At 39.3% G+C, this 26,955-nt stretch overlaps 1 protein-coding gene across 1 annotated transcript in view; it reads left to right on the forward strand.

Moving 5' to 3' along the window:
- The window catches only part of GPR158 (G protein-coupled receptor 158), a 319,256-nt gene that overhangs the window by 144,382 nt on the left and 147,919 nt on the right, over positions 1–26,955 (forward strand). The window contains exons 3-4 of the mRNA XM_073334275.2: positions 2,256–2,358; positions 18,284–18,501. Coding sequence (XP_073190376.2) covers positions 2,256–2,358; positions 18,284–18,501 — 321 coding nt within the window. The remainder of the gene's footprint in view (positions 1–2,255; positions 2,359–18,283; positions 18,502–26,955) is intronic.

Below are 26,955 nucleotides of genomic sequence, written 5' to 3' on the forward strand. Positions count from 1 at the left end.
CCATTTATAAACTCTCTTACCCCTTTAATTGCTATTTTGTCCATTGTTAAAGGGGCGAAGATAGTTTACCAGAGCTGCTCATATTGAAAATGTTGATTTTTTTGCACCTTCAGATCCACTTAATCTAAACTAAAAGAAAAGGAGTACTTGTGGCACCTTAGAGACTAACAAATTAATCTAGACTGATTGCTGTTAACATTCTTTTCCTTATCAAAAGAATTAGCAGCTGCTAATTAGCAAACTTGATTTTTTGGTGCCTTTGGACTCTCATTCCCATACCACTTTGATCTTTATTTTTCTCTCTGCTGCATCAACAAGCAGTCTGAATAGCTGTAGGGTGAAGGTGAAATGCAAAGGAAACAATGGATTTGTGACCTTTTTTCCTCTTGTGTTTATTAAAGGGCTGGATGGTTTTTCACAATATATTTATATATCCATTTTCTGTTTATTATTTATTACTTGTATTATAGTAGCACTTAGAGGACTCAGCCGAGGCTGGGGCTCCATCATGCTAGGCTCTGCATACACACATGATAAGAAACGGTTTCTGTCTGCCAAGACAGGCAAAGGGTGGGAGAAAGGCAGTATCATCCCCATTTTACCTATGGGGAACCTGAAGCACAGAGCTATGAAGTGACTTACCCAGGAGTGATTTATGCAGGAATTCTGCGGCAGAGCCTGGAATTTAACCCAGGTATACTGAGTCCCAGTCAAATGCCTTAATCATAAGCCCATCCTCTCTTTGTTTGTGTTTTACATGAGAAATTCTGATATGTGTGTACTGTTTTTTTTTTTCTGGAAGACTGTTTGGACAATGAGAGATTTAGCAGGATCATGAAAGCACTAGTACTAGAAAGTGGAACCTGAGGAGATGAAGAACAGGGATTTTTCATTAGACTGTTCAAAGCCTTGTCTACACTTCAACGTGTTGCTGCTTTAATATATGCTGGCATAGTTAGAGGCAAAACTCCACTACGTGTAGGCACATTTATACCGGTAGAAAAGTGCTCGTAGTGGTATAAGTGCTTATTCTGAATTGGCAAAATGAAATAAACTATGCCTGAATAAATTCTGGTTTAACTGCATCTAGGGGCAGTTAAACAGTGGGGCTCTTATGGGTATCGATTAAAAAAAAAATCACACCTGCTACCAACATAGTTATGTTCATAAAACTTTTTAAGTGTAGGCCAGGCCTAAGACCTCGTTTCTTGTTTTGTTTTTAACACCTCTTTAACTCAATTGCCTGAGCAAGGGTTGGGAAGAAAGATCTAGTTGTTAAACACCCCTCCACCTCTTCAGTTAATGCTGGAGAAAGCTCCCATTGATGTGTAGGTTTTGCTTAAACCATTCATCCCAAAGGTAATATTGTGGAATTGACTGGTTTTTAAGTAGAGGTATATTTTATTTGTATAGGAAACAGGGTTTGTGAAAGGACACAACGTTATGTATGGTATGAAAAGGTTCTGATAGTGGATTTAATGCTGCTTCAATCATTTTGGCAAGGTGGTCCTGATGTTCAGATTCAGTGAAAGGTAATCTTTGTATGATTAGAATTGGAACTCATTTCACTTGTTCTTATTTTCTAGGGCAGAGAATTGAGGGACCTCAGAGGAAGTGTAAGGACTTCCCCTTAAGTGACCCCTACTTAAATAGGTAGAATATTTTTGCTTTTGATGAAAGACTCCTTAGATATTTTTCATTAAACAGTTTTTCTTGTGTAATTCCACTCATTCTGTTACCCCATTATTTCAAATTGGTGTGGATCTTATGTTTAGAGTGATGAATTTTGTACTGGAGAATTTGGCTTCTGCATCTCTGATAGATCAACACGAAGACCCAGCTGTTTGTTTTGTTCTCTTTACTCAGAGAGGTTTAAGGCTTCATCTATTCTTACAAGTGACTGTTGGCTGTGGTACGGGAATTGAAAAAGGATATGTATGGAGCGACACTCCAAAAGTGATGAAAACCGTATGTGCCAGCTGGTCACTTCTGCCCATCAGTTGAATGAGCTTGAGCGTAACTGTCATCATTGCAGTTTTCAGGATCTGAATGGCAAGAAAAAATACAGAGGTGAAATATGACAGGGGAAAATAACTGATAAACATAATGAGAAACTGAAATCAGTACATCGTTCTTGCAAGAAGGGCTATCGTTATAGCTTATTTTGTTTGTTTTGTAGTTGAATATGCATGTGTGTCTATAGGAGTGTGATCATCTGCATTATGTTCTTTCAATTCCTTTCTTCTTTCTCACAGTGCACGCCAATTAAAGGTCTTGGATTTGTTCTTGGAGCTTACAAATGCATTTGCAAGGCTGGATTCTATCATCCCAACATCTTTTCAGTGAACAGCTTTCAGAGTAAGTGCTTTTGCCTGAGTTTTTAAAAAAAAAGAGAAGGAAAAAAAGAGAAATAGCATTAATAATGCAGGACTTCTTTTTATCCTTGTCAGGGTTATACAGTAAATTCCCAATGGCCTGCAACTGTAGGATTATATAATCACTTAAGGAGTTTTAGCCCTTTGGTTTATCATTTGTGATACGATTGAAGATTCTGTAAAACATATCTACTTTAATCATGTTTGACTTGTAAATTAATTTTAAAAATATGAAAAGAAATCTTGCTACCAGGGAATGAAGATTTCTGGCATCAATATTTGTGCACAGACTGTGAAGAAATAAATAAATATTTGTTTTCCCTTGTATTAGTGCAGAGTTGATGCTTTAGTTGCTGCCTCTTTGCATTTTTAATTGTCTTAATATTATCTGAGCTGTATAGGAAAATCCAAGCTATAATTTTGTGCAAAATGGTTATTAGAGATGGTTGGGGCTGAGAAACTGGTCATTTGTGTGATGTGCATAACATGACTTCTACAGGTTTACTGAAAACACATGAGGTGAATGCTTGGTACATTATCCTGTTTTGCCACAGGGGGAGAGACTTGATGAATATCAGGAAAGCTGCTAATCAATTTATATACTGTTTCCCAGAATGCACACTATTTAAATGGTAGTGAGCCCATCATCTCACTTGCATGATGCTAACTGAGGCCTGGTCTACACACAAATTTTGTACTGGTGTACTATTTAAGTTAAGAGAGTAGTTATACCAGTCCAACTCCTAGTTTGAACACATTTATATTGTATATAGGTGCCTTTTACTGGCATGGCATATTCCACTTCCTGTACAGAAATAGCTATATAGATATAAAACACCTTTATACCAGGTATAACTGTGTCCACACGAAGGGATTGTACTACTTTAGCTAAGCTGGTATAGTTAAACTAACAGGACCTTTTGTGTGTAGACAAAGCCTGAAACGGGTTAAGTTTTCCCCTTGTAGTGTCTTAGTCATAGATGCTTAATTGCTTTTATTTCTTTAAAGCTACCAGAAAAAAATAGCTTGATACAAGGGAACCATGGCCTGAATGTGTCACAAGAAGTACCCTAGAGCCATGCCTACACTTAGAAGCTTACAGTGGCATAGCTCAATGAGCGACAGTAGCTAGGTCGGTGGGAGAAGTGTCTGCTGCTGACACAGTACTATGCGCACAAGCACTTATGCTGGAAAAACGTATGTCACTTGGGGGTGTGTGTGTTTTTTTTCACATCCCTGAGCGACTTAAATTTTGCTGACATAAGTGCTAGTGTAGACATGGCCCTAGGAGTCTGAATAAATTTAACCATCTAATACATGCCATTTATACATCTCTCTCAGTGGTTCCTCACAAAGTTACTTAATGAGCCGACTTTGTTACTTATGTTATATCACTTCCTGTCCTCTGGTTATATTTCCCTCCTCCCCCCTTTTTTTACAATCTTTAGAGGAGAAACTCGTTCTCGTGTTTTAATTATATCTGAAACCCCTGGGACAAAACACCCAAATTTGTAAGTGATGCACACATGCACCATGGATGGGTTGATTGCATTATTGCATTTGAACTCTCAAGTGAACTGGATGGTAGACTGCAAGACTGCCAGGTTCAAAACATCCAGGTTCTTACTTCGTATTTCTGTTGGTGTACAGGTATGGTGGTATATGTTTACTTGAGTAAAAAGTTACAAGCACTTCAGAAGCAACAGAATAGGGGCCCTTTTTAATGGTAGGAAAGGCTGACATTCCCATGTCTGTTTGAAGCCATCCTACACTTTGTAGGGGTATCCACTGGGTCAGCCTATCAGTGGGTAATTAAATAGGTCAATCCTGATATGGATCCACAAAGAGATCTCAGTCTTGCCTCATTACATTATATCATGTATGTAAGTATGTATGTGGTATAAATAGTTCAGTATGTTGTTCCAAAGTTTGCATGATTATTTTTGTTTCACTGTTTCATTCATTTTTGTTGAGTGCCAGAGTCAAGTGGTAATGAACTGATTTTCTCATTGGGATGGAGACGGGAGCAGACAAAGTACAATTTTGTGATACTTATTTCTCTCTGGGCTTTGCATTAATCTTTTAATGGATTGAGGGTGATGCTTGGTTATTTCTGCTGTGCAGAGTGAGTTGTTATGGAGATCAGGATTTAATTCCTTGAATGTGAATATGCAAAATTAATTCTGTTTTTATAAAAACAAATCCCCAAAACACACCAAAGGGAAGAATGATATATCTAAGAATATCAACAACACTGATCACTAGTACCTGGATATGCTGAAACTTAATGGCCTACCAATTCAGTTCTCCGGGATCACTCTGAACTACCCTGAAACGGCTCTGAATTAACATGATGGAGCTTGAGTTTTGGAATGTTCTCTTTGTAAGAACTACTTTTATTCAGCTAGACTCAGCTCTGTCTGCTAAATCATGTCAAAACTGAACACTGAGAGGCAGATAATGCCCGAAGTAGGGAAGATTATCAAGTGACAGAACAAAAGACATTGATTCAAAGGCAACTTAGCCCTGTAGTATAAAGGCAACAAAAATAAAACAAGGCTCAAGGAGTTACAACACCCATTTGGAGAATGTTAGAGGCGCTAGCTTTAAGATGAATTCCAGGTGTGAATACTGTGGAGTCTGAGTGCTGTTGTGACAGAAACTGTCTGACCTGAAAGTCAGCCAGCATAGATAGGCTTTTAAAGTCTGATGATAAGAGAGATATCTGGGAGAAGTGTAAAAGAAAATGTTCCTAGACCAAAAACATAAAAACTGAGAACCACCAGAGAAGATTCTGAAGGGTCAAGATAAAATTTATAAATAGCAACAGAATTGCATAGTCATTGAGTCTTGAGCTGCCTTAAGTCAAAACATTGACCTGAGTGGTGTGTATGTTAGACTGAAATATTTACAAATGATCTTACTGGAATTCTGCACCACATTAGAATGTGTTTAATGTTGTTGCTACCTGGTCACCCATGGTTACTGATGAATCCAGCAGGACCCTGAAGCTTTGCACTACTTTGACAAAGTGGTGACTGCTGCCTTTGATAGGAGTGGAGACCAGCATCTCAGCTAGTTCTTTGAAACATTTCTCTCTCCTAGTCAGCGTCACTTTGGTCTGACTGAGCCCACTGTTCTTCATCCAAGGGCTGATCTCTTGCAAGCATTGGGATGCTTATGTTTTCAGAAAATGAGATCTTTAGGTGGGTATCATTAACATAGTCCACATCCCGTCCAAGTGATCTCATGTAGACAGTGAAGAAGCAGGAAACAAGATAGATGCCTATCGGGACTCTAGGAGCGAGAGTTTCTGGGGAAAGGGGGAACAGCTGCCCATTACCTCTGAGTCCTACTGGAGAGGACTGATTTGAACCATGATAGCACTAACCTGCCTACTCCAACCAGTCAGCCATACCTTGTGGTTGATGTGTTGAAAGCAGCAGAGGGGCTGAGTCGTACAAGCACTGAGCCACTGACCGTTGTGAGGAGGAAATCATCTAGTAGTGCTAACTAGGGCTGTCTCCATGCCAGGACCCCGGGTGAAGCCCATTTGTAAGAGATCAGAGATGTTGGCAGATGCCATGCATTGCTGGAGCTTGGTGTAGTCACTGTTTTCTCATTGATTTTGCATAGCAATTAGAGGTTGGGTCAGGCTGGTAGTTGGAAAGGTTTTCTACACCCAGTGTTGGATTTAGGAGGATGAGAGGGACCATTCTGCTTTTCCAGTGCAGTTGGCTCGCTCACTTTCTTAAAGGAGGTGTCGCTCATTTGTAAACAGCCTAATTTGAGAGACTGTGTTCAAGAGCCCCGTATGGATTTAAATGATCTCTGAGAGAGGTTAATTCCAGAGAAATTAAAGCAAACACATCTGACACACACATAACTCTGCTTCCATATAAAGTTTGATAAAGGGGAAACTGCCCCCATTTCCTCTTTCCAGCACTGAGAATTAATCAGCAAACACTAACAATAAATGGTCAAATTTTATTTAGTTGTATAATAGTCTTATAGTAGAGAAAACAAAAATTTTAAACATTTCCCCAAGGTTGTTGTGGGATAAAACTTTTATTTTCAGAATGTTCTTTTGATCTCCAAATCTTGCGGAAAATAAATAAATAAATAATATATACGTATATATATAGTGGTCCCCCTTAAAAGCTTTCAAAATTTTGCTTTTGATAACTGATGCCACGATCTTAATTATAAATATAATTCTTTTTTCTGCCTAATTTCCCTTTTTTGTCTGTTGTAATCACTTTGAAACTTTGGTCAGGTTTTGAGCTGCACTGCAGCCCAGAAGGAGTGGGGGTGAAGGTGGCTTTAAGCCAGCTTTGTGCCCTCCCAAATCTAGGCTGCTGCTGTGAGGGCTGGTTTGGGCCCTGGAGTAACTTAGACAGGCCTGGAGAGCTGCCTATGTTAAAACAGCATGTCCCCAGCTACCTTGAATCTTTACAGGACTACCTGCAGAGGTGGAGAAAGTGACTAGGGGCAGAGGCTATTCTAGATTTGATACTGACAGACAGAATCTAGTTGAGAATTTGAAGGTGGAAGGCAGCTTGAGTGAACATGATCATGAAATGATAGATTTCTTGATTCTAAGGAATAGTGGGAGGGAAAACAGCAGAATAAAGGCAATGGACTTCAAGAAGGCAGATGTTAGCAAACTCAGAGAATTGGTAGGTTAAGATCCTGTGGGAAGCAAGTCTAAAGGAAAAGAGAGTTCAGGAGAGTTGGCAGTTTTTTAAAGAGACATTTTTAAGAGCACAAGAGCAAATTATCCCAATGCACAGGAAAGATAGGAAATATGGTAAGAGATTACTCTGGCTTAACCAAGGGCTCTGCAATGACCTGAAACTCAAAAAAGAGGCCACACAAAAAGAGGAAAGTAGGTCAATTTATGAAGAATGGATAGAAAAACCCCCAACACAAACATGTAGGAACAAAATTACAAAGGCCAAGACAAAAAAAAATAGATTAAACTAGCGAGGGACATATAGGATAAGAAGAAAACATTTTACAAATACATCAGGAACAAGGGGAGAACCGACGATAGGATAGACCCATTATTCAATGAGGAGGGAAAGACAATAATAGAAAATGCAGCAACACCTGAAATGTTAAATGTCTGTTTTGTTTCAGTTTTCACCAAAAAAAGTTAGCAGTGATTGAACGACTAACATAGTGAACATCAATGTAAATGGGGTAGGATCTGAGGCCAAAATAGGAAAAGAACAAGTTAAGTTAACAAGTTAAGAATTACTTAGACAAGTTAGGTATCTTCAGGTCAACAGGGCCTGACAAAATACTTGCAAGACTACTTAAGGAACTGGTTGAAGAGATCTCTGAACCATGAGTGATTGTCTTTGAGAACTCCTGCAGGGTGGGAGAGATCCCAGAGAACTGGAAAAGGGCAAATATAGAACCTACCTAAAAGGGGGAATAGGTACAATCCAAGAGATTATAGACCAGTCATTTTAACTTTGGTACCCAGGAAAATAATGGAGCAAATAATCAAACAATCAATTTGTAAGCCCCTAGAAAAAAATAAAGTGATATGGATTTGTCAAGAACAAATCATGTCAAGTCAAACAAATATCCTCCTTTGACAGGGTAACAAACCCTGTGGATGGGGTGAGCAGTAGATTTGATACATCTTGACATAAGCAAGGTTTTTGATACTGTCTCACATGACCTTCTCATAAACAAACTAAAGAAATATAGCATAGACAAACCTACTATAAGGTAGTGCACAACTGGTTGGAAAACCATACTCAGAGAGTGATTATCACTGGTTCATAGAATCTCAGGGTTAGAAGGGACCTCAGGAAGTCATCTAGTCCAACCCCCTGCTCAAAGCAGGGCCAATCCCCAATTTTTGGCTTAGATCCCTAAATGGCCCCCACAGGGATTGAACTCACAACCCTGGGTTTAGCAGGCCAATGCTCAGACCACTGAGCTATCCCTTCCCCAGGATTGGGAGGGCACAATCAGGCTGGAAGGGCGTATCAAGTGGGGTCAGTGAGGAATCTGTCTTGGGTCCATTTTTGTTCAAGATCTTCATAAATCATTTGGACAATGGCATAGAGAGTACACTTACAAAGTTTGCAGATGATACCAAACTATGAGGAATTGCAAGCACTTTGGAGAACAGAATTAGTATTCAAAATGATCTTGACAAATTGGAGAAATAGTCTGAAATAAATAGGATGAAGTTCAACAAGGACGAATGCAAAGTATTACATTTAGAAAAGAATGCCCAATGGCATAAATACAAAATGGGAAATGACTGCCTAGGAAGGAGTACTGCAGAAAAGGATATGGGCATTATAGGGGATCACAAACTAAATATGAGTCAACAGTGTAATTCTGTTGCAAAAAAAGTGATCATTCAGGGATGTATTATCAGGAGTGTTGTAAGCAAAGACATGAGAAGTAATTCTTCTGTTCTACTCAACACTGATAAGGCCTCAACTGGAGTATTGTGTCCAGTTTTGCATACCACACTTCAGGAAAGATGTGGACAAGTTGGAGAAAGTCCAGAGGAGAGCAACAAAAATGATTAAAGGTCTAGAAAACACGACCTATGAGAAAAGACTGAAAATATTGGTTTGTTTAGTCTGGAGAAGAGAAGATTGAGAAGGGGATGTAACAGTCTTCCAGTACATAAGAGGTTATCATAAAGAGGAGGATGATAAATTGTTCTCCTTAACCACTGAGGACAGGACAAGAAATAATGGACTTAAATTGCAGCAAAGGAGATTTAGGTTAGATATTAGGAAAAACTTTGTAACTATAAGGGCAGTTTAGCACTAGAACAAATTACCTAGGAAGATTGTGGAATCTTTGTCACTGGAGGTTTTTAGAAACAGGTTCGACAAACCCTGTGTCAGGGATGGTCTAAATCAATGTTAGGCAGCCTGTGGCCCATGCTGCTTCCCACAGCTCCCATTGGCCAGGAACGGTGAACCACTGGGAGCTGTGGGCAGCTGTGCCTGTGGATGGTCAATGTAAACAAACTGTCTTGCCCGCCAGTGGATTACCTTGATGGGTCGCAGGTTGCCCATCACTGGTCTAAATAATACTTAGTCCTGTCTTGTTGCAGGGGGCTGGACTAGATAACCTATTAAGGTCCCTTCCAGTCCTATGATTCTATGCTGGGGGTCTGTCTACTGCACCCTAGGGTTGCCAATTTTGGTTGGATGTATTCCTGGAGACTCTAGGAGAATCCTGGAGGGTTGGCAACCTTACTCCACCCCCTATATTCACCTCATGCTGACATGTCCCTTATGTTAGTGCTTCTGGCAGGGGACTTGTAGAGCAGAGTAAGATACATTGAGGGAATTCTCCCTGGCTGGTTCCAGAGCTCTAATGCCTCTCCTATGTTACTGCAGCAGCAGAAAAGGACTACAGCAGATGGGAGAATCCCAGAATCTTACTCTTATATCTAAATTTAAGTCCTGATTCTGCAATAGATTTCACACAGGCAGACCCTGCTCACACCTGTGAAGAGTCTCGTCAACTTCAGTGAGAGTCAGTGTGAGCATAAAATTAAGTGTATGTGTATGTCTTTCCCAGGTTTAGGGCTGTAGACGGCAAACTCACATGTGCACCTCCCACTCGCATGTGCACATACAGCGATAAGCATGGGGAAACATGCATTTGTGTGACAAAGAATGAAATATAATCAAATTCCCCCAAAATATCTAGTAACATGCAACAAAATTTGATGTAAATGTGTGCATTTTATTGCTTCCCTGGGTACTCTTAGTATTCAATATTCATCTGCTGCAGGGACAAATAATGCTGTTCGTTCTAGATGATGGTACTTAGACAAGGTCCTTGATCTCTAGTGGGGCAGTGAGTGACCATCTTCAATAAATAAACTATACAGGAAGGCTAAAATGAGAAAATTAAAGTAGGACTCACTTAAATTAGAAGTACATTGACCATCAATAGTCCTTGGTTTCAGGCGTTAATCTTGACAGGCCAAAAATAAAAACAGAGTAGAAAGATGATTCTAGAATAAGTGCTGATATACAGCCATTTCGTGTAGTCTGTCATCTGAGTTCTGAGTTATTTCAGGACTGACTTTTCATTTCTGCATTTGCCTTAGTTAGCCTTCTACTGTATTCTCATTGTTGTTTAATGTTAGTATTTATAATACACTGAAATGAGGGCAGCGTGCTCAGTGCTGTAAACATCACCAATGAGGCAAAGAAAACTTCAGAAACCTTACAAAACATTTCCTTAATCTGTTTTATTGTTTTATATGCTGTGGGGATTTTAAAAGTCTATTTCTTTGTGTCCTCTGAATTGGCTTCATTGCTGGGATCTTCAGTTCTCCCAAGTGGTTTGATGCCAGTCATAACTCATTTATGTGCTGATTACCAGTCAGGTTTCATGTAATTTACTGAGGTTTTTCTGGATTCCGAGCAGGCACCAAGTTTAACTATTTTAGGATTCGCACTTTCCAGATGTGTTGGCCAAATACCGATTGGATAATTACATTTCACATAACAACAAGAATAGGAAATGTTTTACATGCTGAGATACAAAGAAGAAGAAAAATCATTAATTCTAGCTGAAGACCTGCTGTAGAGCAATTGGTGAATATTTCTGTGATGATCCTGGTAATACCTAGATTTCAGGACTAAACCTAGATTGTCAGTGAGCTAATAATGATTCACAATAGAGTAATTGACAGAGAAATACTTTGCAAATCACTGCCGAGGCTATTTATTTTCCCTTATGTGTTTATCTAGATAATGAAGAGTCCTCCAGACATTGGTTGAAAAACTTCTGAGTGCCTAGGACCTTGTTCTAAGGTCTCCAAAATGTGTGCTGTATCTTTCTTTTTTCAGTACGTTAGGATGGAGCGTACTCTTTTCTGAGGTTTTAAAATATTTTTGAAAATTATTAAAGGTAGCTCTGGTAGTGATGCCTGTTGTTAAGATTGCCCAAGACTTCCCATTGTAAGACTGTGTTTTCAGGTTTATAACTTTGCCAAACTTTAATTACTTGGCCTGAAATTTCCTATGGTGGGAGTCTGCCTCAGGTTGAATTGAGGAAAAACTGCGATGAGATCATGTAACTGAAGACGACATATGCACAAAGGGGCTGAATTAAGATTGTACACACAGTGGCATTTCCTAACTTTTATGTGCTTGATGTTGCAACATTACTGTTCTTTTAATGTCTGTGTGTGTGTGTGTGTGTGTGTGCGCTAAGTACTTTAGACATATGACAGGTCCTTATTCTAAAGAGCTTACAGCTGATGGGCCAGCTTTGGCCTTAGGAAGACACATTATTCCCACACCACTTTCTATTTGTGAATACATGGAAGTATGCATCTGTTCATTCTCTCTCTCTCTCTCTCTCTCTCTCTCTCTGTATTTATTAATATATGTATCTAAATATATATTCCTATGTATGTATAGGTACCTGTGTGTGTTTTGGTTTGTGTAGATATCTATTTGTATGTGAAAATACTCATTATTAATAATATTTTGGTAGTAAATCAATAAAAATAAATACACTTTTGTTCCTCCTTCACTCTACTTTGTCTTTTCTTTTTTTTTTTTATTGTGTACAGTAACCGGGAGCCTTTTCCTCATACTTTCAGTTTTCATTAGGATTTTTCTTCCCCTGAAGATTAATTTTTTAAAATTTCTTTATTTTTATTTCCCCCTTTCTAAGACCAACCTTATTCATCTCTTCAAGACTTCTATACTGATGCTGCCATTTTAAGCTTCTTATTTATCCTTTTAATATTCACACATTCTCTCAATAAATCTTTCATATTCATTTCTATGCCTTCTCCCTTTCCTTTCAGCTAAACTTTTCTTTTCCCTTCACTCAATTTATTCTTCCTTTCCACTGTCCCTTTAGTCTTTTCCTTCTCTGTGGCCCTTCCTTATTCTCTCTTTATTTCTAACTCTTTCAGCACTTTCTATCTTCTTGGTCCTGTGCACGTTGATGTGAAAGGCAAAACTCCAGTTGACTTAAATAGAGCAGGATCTGGCTCCCAGTCATTGCCTACTCACTGAACTGTTTTCTTTTCTTAGCAGTCCCCAGCCAGTGCCACTTTTGGGCAGAAAAGTCTCCTGCTGAAGCCATGTTTGGGCCCAGAATGTTGCCGTAACAGCACAAGAGTGTGGCACAGGGAGTCCCATTCCTGCCAGTGCTGCAGTGAAGTGTTCCTGTTTCATGCATCACTTGAGCTGCCCTCAGTTTGAGTGGATGTTGCATCCCTCAAGTGGGTGAACAATTGGTCAGAGGATAGAAGGTGGAACTCTTCATTTTTGCACATATGCAGAGGGAAATGTTGCCGTCTTGCAGTGCTTCAGGTCATGTAACCTCGGGGATAGATTGGGTTTAAACTCCCCACCCAACAAATCTCTTGTTCAATGGCAGCCATGACAATAAACAGGAACGTCTGTTAGAGAGACTGTGTGTATGCATATAAAAGTGGCAATGTTTTGTGATTGTTGATAATGGGAAACTTTATGTCAAATTTTTGAAAAATTTCAGCTAGGCCCAGTATATATCATCTGCAGATTAACTGTAAGGAAGAATCTTTCTTAAGTCAAAAGATACTCATCACATAATTACTCAAAGCCAGCAGTGCCTTAGATGCATATTAATGACCTTTCTTTAAAGACAACTGGAACCATTTCACCAGATATGGCTAAACCAAGGTTTGCTGTTGCACTATAAAGCCATATCCTTGGGATATTTGCTGCAACATGCAACTGTTTATCAGCTGTTATCTCTATAACATGTGACATGCATAGACATAAAAAAAGCTTCCAAGAAAAACTTACAAAAATAAATGCTTGAGAACATGGATTAAAATATATTTTTGACAATTTGTCAAAGTTAAAAATTTAAGAAAAAATTATAATACTTTGTTTTTACATCATGCAAAACTTTTAATCCATAGCCAATATCTGTTGTAAATAAAAATGTAAATTTCTTAATTCTGGTAAATGTGTAAATGCTGTTTTTTCAGCATTTACGATATTAAAATATTTTATTGTTATTTATATAGTGACCACAATACAGAATACATTAAAGAAGGGCTTGCTTGTAAACCAGAACTGTGAGGATTAAAGAGATGATCAAGTGACTGAGAAGAAGGGAGAGACTTCTAGCTAGATGGGTAGAACAAGTGAAAGGTGACCCCCATGTATGGAAAATAAGAAGGAAACAGATGAGAGCTTGGAGAATAGGTGGACATGAGGTCAGAGGCAGGGTGAGCTAGCTCATAGCAAACTCTGAAAACCAATAGTGTACTATTAATTTGGATGTGAGGATGGATGGGATGTAGGAAAAATGATAGAGGAGAGGAGTGATGTGGATCTGCTGGTTCTTCATTGGTCTATCAGAAGCTCAGTAAATAGAGATTTAGTCTTTTGCCTCACTCTGACCCTAATGCTGTCAGAGCTCCCAGAATGCTGATAGGCAGAATTACATATATGGGACATGTGGAAAAGAAGAGAAATTCTGGGGTTCAGAAAGTCTGCCAGATTAATGGACTTTGGAACAAAATTAAAGTCGATGCTCAATTTGGTGGCAATGACTTCTCATTCCTCTTGGGTAGCTAATAATTGTGAGATCACTTTTTTGGGATTCTGCAGCTGACCCAAGTTTGGTTGTTTCTAGCTTCCCTTCTCTCACCCCATGGGAACTTCTGCCTCCCACCTCTTTCTTCTCTCTGGGTCAGAGAGAGACTACAGCTCCTCTTGATATCCTGGTTGGAGCTAATAAAATCCACTTGTCTGCATGAGTCACTAGTACTCTGCATTTCTTCAGGGCTTTAGTACCTGCATTTAGGATGAGGCTCCACAGAGAAGTCCCATGTTCCTATATGGGTTCCTGGACACTGCCAACCCATTACATTCTTACTATGAAAAGTGAGAGATTACCTAGGGTAGCCCTTACACTAAATGTAGGGAATATTGCAAATCAGGGCTATCAATTAATCACAGTTAACTCACGTGATTAACTAAAAAAATTAATTGTGCTTAAAAAAATTAATCACAGTTTAAATTGCACTGTTAAACAATAGAATACCAATTGAAATTTATTAAATATTTTTGATGTTTTTCTACATTTTCAAATATATTGATTTCAATTACAACACAGAATACAAAGTATACAATGCTCACTTTCTTATTATTTTTATTACAGATATTTGCACTGTAAAAGTGATAAACAAAAGAAATAGTATTTTTCAGTTCAGCTCATACAAGTACTGTAATGCAAACTCTTTATCGTGAAAATGCAATTTACAAATGTAGATTTTTTTTTTGCAATTACATAACTGCACTCAAAACCAAAACAATCTCAGTCCTACTTCTTGTTCAGCCAATTGCTTAGACAAACAAGTTTGTTTACATTTACAGGAGATAATTACATTGTCACCTGAAAGTGAGAACAGACATTCACATGGCAATTTTGTAACCAGCAAGTTATTTACTGGCCAGATACGCTAAACATTTGTATGCCCCTTCATGATTTGACCACCGTTTCAGAAGATATGCTTCCATGCTGATGACGCTGGTTAAAAAATAATACATTAATTAAATTTGTGACTGAACACCTTGAGGGAGAATTGCATGTCTCATTCTCTGTTTTACCTGCATTCTGCCATATATTTCATGAAGTGCCTTTCAAATCTGAGATGGATGAGGTGTGGAGCATGCTTTCAGAAGACTTAAAAGAACAACACTCTGATGTGGAAACTACAAAACCCGAACCACCAAAAAGGAAAATCAACCTTTTGCTGGTGGCATCTTACTCAGATGATGAAAATGAACATGTGTCTGTCTGCACTGCTTTAGATCATTGGTGAGCAGAACCCATCATCAGCATGGACGCAAGCCCTTTGGAATGGTAGGTAAAGCAGGTTGGGACATATGCATCTTTAGTGCATCTGGCACGTAAATACCTTGAGATGCCAGCTACAACAGTGCTATGCAAATGCCGGTTCTCACTTTCAGGTGACATTGTAAACAAGAAGCCGGCAGCATTATCTCCTGAAAATGTAAACAAACTTGTTTGAGTGACTGGCTGAACAAGAAGTAGGACTGAGTGGACTTGTAAGCTCTAAAGCTTTATATTGTTTTATTTTTGAGTGCAATTTTTTTTACATAATTTTACATTTGTAAGTTCAACTTCCATGATAAAGATATTGCACTACAATACTTGTATTAGGTGAATTGAAAAATAATATTTCTTTTGTTTTTTACAGTGCAAATATTTATAATCAAATAAGATAAAGTGAGCACTGTACACTTTGTATTCTGTGTTTTAATTGAAATCAATTTATTTGAAAATGTAGAAAACATCCAAAACTATTTAAATGGTATTCCATTGTTTAACAGCACGGTTAATTTTTTAAATCACGCTATTAATCACAATTAAATTTTTTAATCACTTGATAGCCTTATTGCAAATACCAGAACATTATGGAAATGTTATTGAGTTGCAGAGGTAAAACTCTGATTAAGACAATAGGATGAGACCCATAACATATGCATTCTGTGCTCACCTCCTACAGACTTAGCCTGTCTGTGCACACGCTCTCACACACCTGAAAACAAGAGGAGAGAATTATCCTTACAACAGTTAAGATAAAATAAATCTATATGGCTAGTAAAGAATTTCGTTCCAAAGGTTCCAAGAGTTCTTTACTAGCCACACATACACACACACACACACACACACTCACCCCACTGGGATGAAGAGCAGGAACCAACAGATGCAAGTCGTACTGCATACATTGCTGCAGGAGGGTAATTTTGATGGAAGATACTGGAGCAATTCCCAGCACTTGTGAAAAGTGATGAAAGGTGTCACATTTATTTTGACACTAAATTGCTTGGAGCTTGCATCAAATTTTCCAAAAGTTATTTATGGAAGCCCTAAATCCTACCTAGAGTTTGTATATAGCACTTCCAGCAAGTTCGGTTTACTATTTTTATTTCTTTACATCTCTCTTTTTTCTTTCTACTTTGCTCCATTTAATTCTGAATTATCTGCAATGCCAGCGCCTGCCTGTGTCTGTACCTATCACACAGAGGTTTGCTGATAGATCCCTTAAATTCTTCCTCCTAACTCATGCACTTCCCAACTTGCCACTATGCCACTAACAAATTTTGCAGAAGTTCACTTGGTTTCTTCAACTGTTATATACTAAGGGTGCATCTCACTGCAGGATTCTTTCAGTGGTGTATAGTATACATACCCATATAGCCCCCTAGCATGGATATAAACAGCAGTGTAAACAGTGAGGCATGGATTAAGCCAGCACAGTAAAGATACACCTGAAGGGTATGAGTATGTGCCTGAAGTATATATACTTCGACTTCTCTACTGGCCAAGCTGTGCCCCCTGTTTACACTGCTGTTTTTAGCACAGTGGTGTCCCACTGTTTCTTGCTGCTGGAGCCCTTCCCACCACAGCAAAAGGCTCTGGCAATGGGGGAAGGCTCCGACAGCTCCCTGTGTCTGGAACCCTTCCCTGCCACAGCGAAAGCTCTGTCAGTGGCAAAAGGCTTTGGGAGGGGAGGCAGGAGGGAAAAGGCTGAGCCTTTCCCCACTGCCTCCCCTCTGCCAGAGCCTTTCACGGACACATGTCCATGGTGTGGACACAGTGTGTTTTTCACTGTGGCGTGCAGCCATAGTTATGCTACATGCCCCTGAAAGCGATGTGTAATGTAGACATAAGGTTTGAAATTTGTGCAAATTGTTTCTGTGAACATTTTATTTTTTTCCCTGTAGGAGTGTCAAAATAAAAAAAATTAAAAATACTGTTTGTGGCCCATGTCAACAGATTGTATATAGATCAGGAGCTCTCATCCTGGGGATTGCAAACAGGTGTCTTTGGGTCATGACCTACATACCCTGGCTATATTGCTAAATTTTCAGGTGGAGGGGGCGAGTATCCCAGCAAGAATCCAGCTGAATAGAAGGACATTTGAGAGGGTTTCATGGTGTGGAAAGGGAGATCACAGTATGGAAAAAAACTGAGACTCACTGATTTAGATAGACCAGGGGTTCTCAAACTGGGATTCGGGACCCCTGAGGGGGTCGCAAAGTTATTACATGGTGGGTCGCGAGCTGTCAGCCTCCATCCCAAACCCTGCTTTGCGTCCAGCATTTATAATAGAGTTAAATATATAAAAAAGTGTTTTTAATTTATAAGGGCAGGATGCACTCAGAGGCTTACTATGTGAAAGGGGTCACCAGTACAAAAGTTTGAGAACCACTGAGAGAGACAAAATGTTAACATACTTACAAGACTTCCTGCTCATATGGTTTGTGTTTGTAAATGAAAACTAGGTACAGTACCCAAGAACAAGTTCCACTTTGGGTAAGGAACTGAGTAATCATCCAATACGGTGCTGAACAATTGTTAATTAAATAGGGTTTTATCTAATTTGAAGGTAATTAACTCCATAGATAACATCTTTATGGAATTAAGGAACAATAAAAAGTCAGTTCAGAGTCTGTACTCTGAGTGTTAAGTAGCTAGCAGGGTCTGGTCTTCATGTCTCAGTAAATATAAAATTTCTTTTCCCCATGCTCCAGGCCTTTGATGTAATAAATTCTGTCATTCACCAACTGCCTTCACAGAACTAACTTTACAATCTGAGCCCATTTTAAGAATAATGGGAAAACATTTGGCATGTGAGGTTGCTCTCCTCTGATTTCTAAACTGGACTGCATTTCCCAGGTGAAGCGACCTGAACAATCCCTGCTAGCTGTACTGTAAATTAGTGAGAGAGGAAAATGGGGAGTGGGAGAAAGGTCAACAGAGAAGTGTTTTGCTCCTGTATGTGTGAACTGCCTGTGCAACGGAATTAAAGGTGGTTTACTTCCCCCATTTGATACTTTCAGGAAAAGATACAGATAATCACTTCTCCAGAGGCGAGATGTCTGAGGAAGTCTACACCTGCCTACCCTGCAGGGAAGGATGTTCTTACTGCACAGATGATACTCCCTGCTATGCACAGGAGGACAAGTATTTACGGCTTGCTATCATCTCATTTCAAACGCTCTGTATGCTGTTGGACTTCATAAGCATGCTGGTAGTCTACCATTTTCGCAAGGCAAAGGTAATCATAGGCATGTTTTCTTTTAACCTTCATGCCTGTTATATGTTGCAGACACATTTGTTTTAAATTAAATGATCTCAATTTGAATGATTAACTTCTTAACCAAGCAACTCTAATATATTTTACATAGGCCAAGATTTTCAGGCATGCCCAAATCCATTTTTAGGTGCCTGAATAAGTGGCCTGATCTTCAGAAGTGCTGTGTACCCAGCTAATTTCAGTGAGAGCTGTCAGATGCTCAGCAGTTTTGAAAATCAGGCTATTTATTTAGGCACCTAACTTGAGGAACCTATGTTTGAAAATCTCAGACTGAATGTATTTGAATCCTGTTAGGAAGGACAGATGTTTTAAATCTGCTGACAGCCCACATGGTTGAGGATTTCTTGAATCAGAAATGTGTCCAAAATGCTGATAGTTAATGAAAGTTTTAATTGGGTGCCTTTGGGTAAAGTTTTGGTTTAAAAAAAACAAAAAAAAGGGCACATGTCCCAGCAACTTGTAGGCTGTCTCTGGCATTGCTACAGTTTCATCTTATATGCTGCTCTGATAAACTTGCCACGTTCACCTTATTGCAAACATTTCCGCATATAATATTCCTGTTGTTCGCAGCACTCTCTTGAGAACTTCCAGTTTACTCAAAAACGAATAGAAGCTTGCACATATTTACTAGCTAGTTTGGGAAGATCTGCATGTGCATACAGCATACCACACTATTGAAATTAATAACTTCAGCCACTGTCCAGAAACAGGTTTCCATGTTGGCTTTCCTGCACAGCGATTGTCCAGTCTACTGAATCTCAGTTACAGTGGCAGAAAAGTGTGTGTCACGTTCTTCAAGACGACTACCTCAGTATCCTGGCAGGAAATCTCAGAATAAGCTGCAAAACTCTTTTTCTCTCTCTCTCTCTCTTTTTTTTCTTCTTCTGTCTCTGACAGAGTCTTGGCTGAAATTTTACATTTTTACGGAAATATTACTGAAATTGTATAGATTGATTCAGACAACAGACTTGATTGAATTTATAAAGTTTCTCTTAATGAAAAAAGTTTGTTGGAGGCATCTGTTTAGTTGCCTAATATAAATTTAGCAGAATAACTCCATTCCAATTCTATGAGGTTTTACCCTTTATGGTAATAATATAGTCTTCTAATGGTTGTGTTAAATAGATAATATCATTAAGAGAAAATATCAAGAGAAGCATTCTTTGTTAATTTAAATCAGATTCCAAGCCTGAAGTGGAGTGAACAAAATAGTTTGCTTCTCATTCAGTTAACATTAGTGTGCTTTGACTTTTTTTTTTCTCCTTTCATTGAAACCTACATTAGGTTTTATAATCCTAATAAAGAGGAGGATGACACTTAGTATTGTGGCAATTTTTAACTCTTTCACATAATACTGACCAGGTATATATGTGTGTATATACTATTGTAAAACAAATAATAAATGCGTCTACTTTATTACATATATTATAGACTTTTTTGTGGGGAGTGGGAATTTCCCACTTTCACTATCATTGGTAGTAGTGAAGCTGCATCCATGGCAGTGTAGTAAATGATTGTCATTTTCTCAAAAAGTCAAGTGTATACACAACCCCAGACAGGACCTGAATTTTTAATATTAAAAACCCAACCAGCATATCCTGTCCTTTCCACTTCTAAAATTCCTGTCCAGCTTTCTTTATACATCCTAAGGAGGCAGAAAAGGGAACAAGCCCAGTTTTTCCAGATTTGTAGGCTACCTTTAAGGCCTGAATAAATGAGTGTTTCAGAAGTCAGACATGGGACAAAATAGACATTTTCCCCAGACAGAGAGTTGTCTTTGCAACATTCCTTTTTCATTAAATTAGATGAAGACAGATTCAGTTATAGTTTTCCTGGCTTAAGAAATGTTGATTTTGCTCAAAATAAATTTCTTACAAGGGAAAAAAATCTAAATAAAGCAGCAATGAATTGGTGAACAATCTTTTCCTTTTTGAGCAGTGTTTTCAACTAGTAGAAATTGAAAAATTATATCCCACTCCTTCTCCTGTCACTTAGCTGAATTTTCTCTTGGATTCCTTTTGTGTCCTTTATCTTGTTGGTACAGCATGATTTTTGGGGGGTGGGGGAGAATCTTGTGTAATTAACGTGAAGTGAGGCGCTCTATGACCGGGCAAACATACTGAGAACAATGATAATTTGCATAAGAAAGCTGTCTGTTACATTGGGTAATGACAGAAAATTGGAATGAAAGAATGGAGCTGGTAACTGGCCATACATTTTCTCTCAAGAGGAAAAGTCATTAAAATGAAATAAAAGCTATTGGAACATTTAAAATATCTAGACTCTGAGTATAAAATGTATTTAAAAGCAAACAAACTGTATTATATTAGAAGATGTGTGCCTTGTTATGGTTGAGATGTAAAACTGCTCCAATCCATTGAGATGGATCAGTGTGGGAAGGAGAGCCGTTGTGATTCACAAAGGTGTGAATATGAAGGCAGATATTTTAGAAAAAGTAATTTGTTCATGTAAACTTTTAAGGGACTATGTACTGTCACCATTAGAAAATATAGATTTGAAGACCTTTAAAGTTGCACAGTTAGATACTCAGAAGTCAAGAAATGCCAGCTAAGGCCCCAATCCTGCAAAGACTTATGCATGTATTTAATGTTATGCACTATGGCCCTGATTTACCAAAGTATCCATATTTAGCATGTCTTTAGGTGCTTTGTTGAAGTTCTATTTACTGTATTGGGAATTGGGGCTTATGAGTAGTACCACAGAAACCAGCTTAGCTTATTCTCCTGTTATATTTTGTTTTCATTCTTCTTTATACTGCCAAGTTCTGACTGGAAGTGGAAGTGCCTGGCTATCGTCACAAAGGCTGTTTGTGTAGTATTTGCATCCCCATTCAGAGAGATGATGGGCATACCGTATATAAGTTAGGAACGAAGATCACCAGGAGGCATTTAATTCCAATGTACTAAGGTGAACTTTTATAGCAACCATTGCATTAAAAGTGTATTTAAACAATTGTCACTTAACAATAAAATGAAGATTTAAAAATTTTCAAAATTAATCATTGTAAAATAGTAATCACATAACCCTGCAGCCAGGTGGTGTTAACAGTGGTAAAGGCCTGGTGCATTTTTGTCTGAGTCCTTTTTAAATGAACTAAAATGGCTTGAGCCCCCACCTAAAAGCCTTATCCACTCCCAGGTTTAGGAACTGATAGTTTAAATCCTCTTTAAATCCACTGTTGCAGGTGTTTCTTCCCCACTGACAAGCATTCAGAAATCCTTGGGAATATGAAACCACAAATACCTTTTACTGGGGGAGGAGGAGGAAAGAAGATAAACTTCTATTTACATGAAAAATGAAATGAGCAAGACACAAACAACTTATGAGTGATGTGGCTGACTCCACATTCTCAGTAATTAATTGCCAGCTCGTCGGGGGCCCAGAACTCTTACTCACAACACAATCCTAACCTATGCCAAACCTTGCTTACTCATTAATCCAGGTAGACTCTGTGGTGGTCAAGTAAGCACCAGGAAGTGGTTCTCCTGAGCTTGTCCACTGCCATCCAGTGAAGTCTGCACCACCAGGTCCAGCTCCAGTCTGTGGCTGGCAGTTTGATTCTGCAAAGTCATCTTCTCCAGGCCTGCTCGTGCTAGATCCTGGTCCAGTGAAATCAGTCCACTAGCTCTGCTACTGCCAAGTATGCTTGCATAAAGTCAGCTTGGCTGTGGCCTGGCCCTGCCTGTGAAGTCAGCACCATCTGCTCAGCTGCCACCAGATCATGTTCTGTGTTACAGAATTAATTCTAGTATTACCAGGTGCAGTCCCATATAGTCAGCCCCACTGCTGACAGGTCTGGTACAACAAGTCAGCTCCATTCAGTTATCATAATCCCTGGACAGGAAACCCAAACAAAACAAGATCCCAAGACAGATTCTCAGCTGGTGTTAACTGTCATAGCTCTGTCAGTGGAGCTATGACAATTTATGCCAGCTGAGAATCTGTCCCCTTAGAGTTTTCATTTTTGGTTGAATTTGGGCTCATTACAAAATCAGAGTCAACTATCTATCCGCTCAGGATGACCCATGTTCCCCAGGCTATACCTCTAATAATTTCTTCCTGTTACAAATACATTTATATGCACCATTTAATATTATTTCCAACATGAGATGTAAATGACCCTCAAACAATACAACAGAGAACATGCACAGAACTACACTGAGATGGAATCAAAATATACAAGTTAAGCTTGCCAGAGCTACCAATTCCCCTTTCTCCCATATTAGCAACACAGAGCTTCTTGTCCCATATAACAGCTCTGGGGTTCACAGTAGCAATGATTGCATTGCAAGAATTATTAGTTTTCCCAAAGTAAGATAATCCAAGGCCATTTGTGTTCCACGGCTTTAAAGGGATAGGACTGCTAGGATATTGATTAATATCCAAATATAATGAATTTCCTAACTCGCTGACTCCTTAATTGCTAGTGTAATCTAGAGAACAGGGCAGGGCCTGGGTCTCCTTATCTACTCCTGCCACACACACACACACACACATTAGGGATGGGGACAATAACAGGAATACTGGAATTTGCCTTTAACTTACTTTACTTCTGCCTGTCAAAGACAGAAGGGACAGAAGGGGAGGAACCTGCAAAGGGGCAACATCAGAAAGGGGGTTAGAGGAGGCCCAGAGATGAAACTCAAACTCCTGGGACCATTGACCGAAGCTCCTCTAACAGGGCTGGTAGAACTTTGGGTAGGGGCCAGACTCCTTTCAGCCCAGGGAGGGGAAAGACTCGAGTAAGCCAGCTGGAGGACTGGAGTTACAGACGAAGACTGATGGATATAGGTTCCATCCTGGAATCAACTAAGGGAAACAGAGGCAGGGTCTGTGGTGGACTGCTGGGGTTGCTACAGGACTGAGGTCCAGCCTTACATGCACACTCTGCTGCTGCATGTGTGTGTGTACACCAAAGTCTAACATTTCAGTTGAGGTGGAAACTTGGAAGAGGGGAAGAGCTTTTGCATAGATGGAACAGCTGCTTTTGCATGCTGCACTGGTGGTATACACTCGACAATTCCTAAATTATATATTGATTATGTGCAGGGTTAGTTTACTTTGCATAAATTTTCTTCAGCACTGAATTATGAGCATGAACTGAGATTCAAAGTGTACGTTAGAAGAGTTGCATTGTAGTGTGGGTGGATATGTTTAAAAACACTGAGCTTGTTGTCTACAGAACAGGGTAGACAGGGATGGTGTCCCTAGGCTCTGTTTGCCAGAGGCTGGGAATGGGCAACAGGGGATGGATCACTTGACGATTACGTGTTCTGTTCATTCTCTCTGGAGCACTTTGCATTGACCACTGTTGGAAGACAGGATACTGGGCTAGATGGACCTATGGCCGTTCTTATGTTCTTATTCATTTTAGTCAATTGCCCATTTCCTTTGTTTATAAACGGAGCTCACAACAGTGTCCTTTCCCCAATTTCTGTATAGTCACAATATGCCTTTAGGTAGGCTCTTCATTTTAAGCTCTCATATAAGTAATTGCAGGATGCCCTATTAAAAAAGATGTATGTGGACTTAAAATGCCTATATTTGCTGATAGAAGTTAGAGCTGCAGTAATGGTTACTGAAGTTCCAAAAGAAAATCCTTTCACAGCCATGAGTGCAACAACGTGAATATCCTACATTTACTGGATATAGTGTCATTCACTCTTCAAAGCACAGTGTTTACACGAGATATATGAATGATCTAGGGGAATCTAGTGTTCAGAATTTAATCAGGAAAACAAACCCAGCTCTAGTATGGACAATGTAGTTGCCCTGACGAACTAGGACAGTGGTTCTCAGCCAGGGGTAAACATATACCTGGGGGTATGCAAAGGTCTTGCAGGGGGTACTCAACTCATCTAGATCAGTTTTTCTCAACCTGTGGGTTGAGACTCCCAAGTGGGGGCTCCAAGATAGGTTTAGGGGGGGTTGCAAGTGCAGGGCTGATGTTAGGGTTGGAAAGCAGAGCAATTGACTGGTGCCCCATGCCACAGGGGGCCCTGCTAAGCTAAGTTACATGCATCAGCCCTGGGCAGCGAAGCTTGGGCTTCAGCCCTGCCACCCAGGGACTTGGGCATCAGACAAGGCTCACAAGTGAAAAACAGGCTTAAGTATCATACTGAAATGCAAGTACAATATTTATATTCCAATTGATTTATAGTTCTAAGGTAAAAATGAGAAAGTAAGCAATTTTTCAGTAATAGTGTGTGGTGACACTTTTGTATTTTTATTTCTGATTTCTGTAAGCAAGTAGTTTGTAAGTGAGGTCAAACTTGGGGTATGCAAGACAAATCAGATTCCTGAAAGGGATACAGTCTGGAAAGGTTGAGAACCATTGGTCTAGGATATGAAAGAAATAAGGGTCTAGATCAAAAATATGTAAATTGGCTCAAGTTCAGTTATGTGAGAGATGAGAGGTGAGAAGATCAGAGTATTTGGAGGCACTACTAAGATATGTGACCTTACTTTCTATAGAGGGCATCTGTCCTCTGTTTGACAAGGCAGTCCAAAATCTTTGGGTCCTGATGTACTCTTAACTTTTTCATGGGTGCCTAAATACCAATAATAGCAAGAAATTTTTTTAAAACCTTTTGGCTGCCCAGAAGGCTGCATCCTTCTCCTCTTAGATGTTGATCTAGCTGCTTAGTTTTCATTACCTCAGAGCTGGATTACTGCAACATGCTATATCTTGTCCCCACGCTGTCTTGACATCTAGAAACTACAGATGGTTCAATATACAGCATCCTGCCTTCTAAGTGGTATGAACCAATGAGAGCACATAATGCAAAACGCCCCACTCTGCATTGACTGCCAAACCAATCCCAGGTCCTGGTCTTTGTGTTCAAAGCTCTTCTCCATGGCAACAAGGTTTGGTAAGTGTGCTACTGTTTATCAGTCCCAAATTCAGACTTAAAGGGGCTGGTAATGGGGCATTTTCAGTGGAGGATCCTTGGCTGTGAAATTCATTAATAGCAGAGATTAAGCTGTGCCCCAGCCTTGTAAGTTTCAATTCATGCCTTATTTAGATATTTTAATAAATGGCTTGAAGTAAACATAGTAAGGAATTTTCTCCTGCTATTCAAGGTGAATTTCTAAACAGTGGAACAATTTTCCAGAAACAATTTCAGAAGCATCATCTCTTCAGAAATATAAAACTAGACTGGGTTAACTACTAGAATTTATAGTGGCTTGTTCTTTTCAATCTTAGTTCCTATCTGTCTTCTATCTGAGCCGTTGTAGTCCGTCTGGTACAGTTCTATTCCCTACAACACCGTAATAAGTCTTTCCCTTTGATTCTTTGATGTAAAGCTGAGAGTGGATTCAGGATAACTTCACTTAACTGAATTTCCATTTGGATTTGTGAATGAACACCTATGGATTTTCTGGAAGGTGACTTTTGTAGTATCAGCAAAATAGCAGCAATGTGATATATTTATTATGCTCTCGTTGCTAGTATCTGTGCACCTTTCCTATTAATCATTAGCAATAGCAAAGTCCTTAGTGGATATCATGGAGTCTCTGGCACTTCTCCCATTACAGGGTCAGAACTCTGTTGAGGTAGGGCTTGCGGTTTTGGGGAAGAGTGGATGGGAATAAAAGGGCTGTTTGAATTTTGAGTATCGCTTATGGTGAAAATGCTCTCTCAAATTAATGTTTGCAACATTTCCTGAAGATGGGCAGACTCTGCATTCATCTGGTCTCCTCTGGGTGATTGTTCCATAGCTGGATCCCCTCAGCAGACAACGTTTTTTTGTCCCTAGTTCTCACACACTTCATTGTGGGCTTTATTATCTGTATTGCCTCAGACATACACAGTAGTCATGAGGGTTCATAGATCACAATTTAGTCTTTGATGTAGGTGGGGCGTGTTGTACGATGTGAACAAAAATGTGTTAGTGTCTGCATATCCATATAGCGTCTGCACAATGAGAGAGGAGAAGACACATTTTTTTTAAAAGAAAAAATGTTTGTGAATCGTCCTTCCATTTCCCAGCCTGTCTGATTTGTAAAGTGCTTTAGTTTAGAATACTTGGGGATTGAAGGTGCCATATAAATATAAGACATTGGGTTCAGTGCATGCTGTCTCTTTCTGCTGAGGTTCACTGATAAATTTGGAAGCTTTCTATAGCATAAGTGAAAGACGGAAAAAGGCCCGTGGAATGTCTGGAGAAAACTCTTCTGGTAGAATGCAGCAAAATGGCTGAATTGCTTCACCTCAGCTCATGCCTCTTTTTGTATTACTTTCCATGTATAGGGATGAACTTCTGCACACATTGAAGTGTTTTCCTGAATCAGGGCCTTAGAACGTGGCTAGCCTAACTCATGCTTGCAGACTGAACTGTGACTCACTATGCTGGGCAAATTAGTTTGCTGGTAATCAATTATACATGCATA

Source organism: Lepidochelys kempii, chromosome 2 (assembly GCF_965140285.1).
Source record: "Lepidochelys kempii isolate rLepKem1 chromosome 2, rLepKem1.hap1, whole genome shotgun sequence".
NCBI lineage: Eukaryota > Metazoa > Chordata > Testudines > Cheloniidae > Lepidochelys > Lepidochelys kempii.